This window comes from Eimeria acervulina, genomic scaffold, assembly GCF_000499425.1.
Source record: "Eimeria acervulina Houghton genomic scaffold, Eah_scaff1656, whole genome shotgun sequence".
In the NCBI taxonomy this organism is placed as follows: Eukaryota; Apicomplexa; class Conoidasida; order Eucoccidiorida; family Eimeriidae; genus Eimeria; species Eimeria acervulina.
Window position 1 is genome coordinate 1 of NW_013549033.1, and position 2153 is coordinate 2153.

Below are 2153 nucleotides of genomic sequence, written 5' to 3' on the forward strand. Positions count from 1 at the left end.
TTTATATTTATATGATATATAAATAAATACGTTTAAAGAAATTTATATTATAAAAATATTTTGTTTGTTTTTTTGTATTTGTTTGTCTCCCTCAATTCAATCAAATATTTATTTATACAAATACTTCAGCAAAGCAGCAGCAGAAGCTCTGCTGCAGCAGCAACAGCTTAGCTGCAGCTGCAGCAGCTCTCCTGCAGCAGCTCTGCCGCGTTAGCAGCACTGTTGGCTTGCTGCTGCTGCTGCTGCAGGAACAGCCCTGCTGCAGCAGCAAGAGTAGCTCTGCTACAGCAGCAACAGTAGCAGGAATAGGGCTGCAGCAGCAGCAGCAGCAGCTCTGCTGCAGCAGCTACAGCAGCAAGAATAGCTCTGTTGCATCATCTACAGCAGCAGGAACAGTTCCGCTGCAGGAGCAACAGCAGCAGGAGAAATAGCTCTGCTGCAGCAGCAGGAACTGTGCTGCAGCAGCTCTCCAGCAGCAGCAGCAGCAGCAGCAGCAGGAAGAGAGTTTAACTAAATTTGTCTTCATCGAAGTCTTCATCACCGTACTTATCTTCTTCTTCCTGGTCTTCATCTGCTGCTGTTGAATCCTCATTGAAGAGTGTTTCTGCTTCTTTGTCTTCTTCTGCTGTTGCATTATTATTACGTCGCAGCAGCTGCAGCACCAGCAGCAGCACGCTACCGATAATACCTGCTGCTAGCAGCAAAGCAGCAGCACCAACACCCATCGTTGCTCCGCTAAGAAGAATTAAAACGCCTACAACAGCAGCAGCAATAAAAGCAATTAAACATTTCTTCTTTCTGCTTGTTCTTCTTCTTTCTTTAACAGCAACGCCTTCAGGAGATTCAAAGAAAGATATTAATCTGCTGCTGCTGCTGCTGCTGCTGCTGCTGCTGCTGCTGATGGAGTCTTGTGTCTTTCCTCTTTCCTTTCTTCTTCCTTCTTGAAGCAGCAGCAGCAGCAGCAGCAGCGGCGGCAGCAGCAGAAGAAGAAGAAGAAGAAGAAGGACGGCGAACAAATTTAAGACAAAGAAAGAGAACAAATCTAAGAAAGGACAAATATAATTTTTGTATTGTTTTGTGCTTTGATAAAAACTTTTTAAATCCGCTTACTCGCCGACTTTTTACTTTTAATTCTGCAAACAACAAACCCTAAACCCTAAACCCTAAACCCTAAACCCTAAACCCTAAAGCGATGAAACCACACAACTATGCACTGCAGCATCAGCAGCAAGTAGATGCAAATAAATAATAAACACAAATAATAAATTAATTAATTAATTAATTAATTAATTAATTAATTAATTAATTAATATTATAAAGAAATATGCAGATATTTGTATATACTATTTTGTTATATATTGCTTAGAATTTATTATATTATACACAATACACAAAATATAATATATATATATATATTATGTAATATATATTATATAATATATTATATGATATATTTTGTATGATACACAATATTAAATATATTATACATATTATATATTATATATATGTTATATAATATGTAAGACATAATATATAATATATAAACAATGTAAGAGAGAGAGCGCAAAGAGAAAATTGAATAGAATAAACAAAAAAAGCAAACAAACAAATAAAACAATAAAAATAAATAAATAAATAAATAAATAAACAAACAAATAAATAAATAAATAAATAAATAAATAAATAAATAAATAAATAAATGTATAATGGTGGATACTTAAAAAGTAAAAAAATAAAAAAAACCAACAAAAAGAAGAAAAATTAATGCATTAAAAATAAACAACAAACACTATAAAAATATAAAGCGAACGGAAAACCCTAGGGTTTAGGGTTTAGGGTTTAGGGTTTACGTACGGGATGAAACATTAGAACCGAGTTCTTCTGTTATTATTGCATGCAGCGCTTCTACTTGCTGCTGGCTGACTTCTTTTTGTTTATTATCTTTTAAAGAATTATTTATTTGTTTTTCTGCTGATGTTGCTGCTGAATATAATACTTTATACTTAGAAAACGAAGATAGATAAGCTGTTAACAGCCCTCTGTTATATTCTGCTGCTGTTTCTCTCTCTTTATTATTATTATTATTATTATTATTATTATTATTATTTATATCTATTGAAGCTTTTAATGCATTAACTAAGACTTGTTGTCTA

At 33.8% G+C, this 2153-nt stretch overlaps 1 protein-coding gene across 1 annotated transcript; it reads right to left on the reverse strand.

Annotated features, from left to right (window-relative positions):
- Window positions 1–506: 506 nt before the first annotated feature.
- EAH_00061950 (hypothetical protein) lies at window positions 507–725 on the reverse strand (the record flags this gene model as incomplete). Its single annotated transcript, XM_013393285.1, has 1 exon — window positions 507–725. The coding sequence occupies one exon, from the start codon at window positions 723–725 to the stop codon at window positions 507–509; it is 219 nt and encodes a 72-aa protein (XP_013248739.1).
- Window positions 726–2153: the final 1428 nt, after the last annotated feature.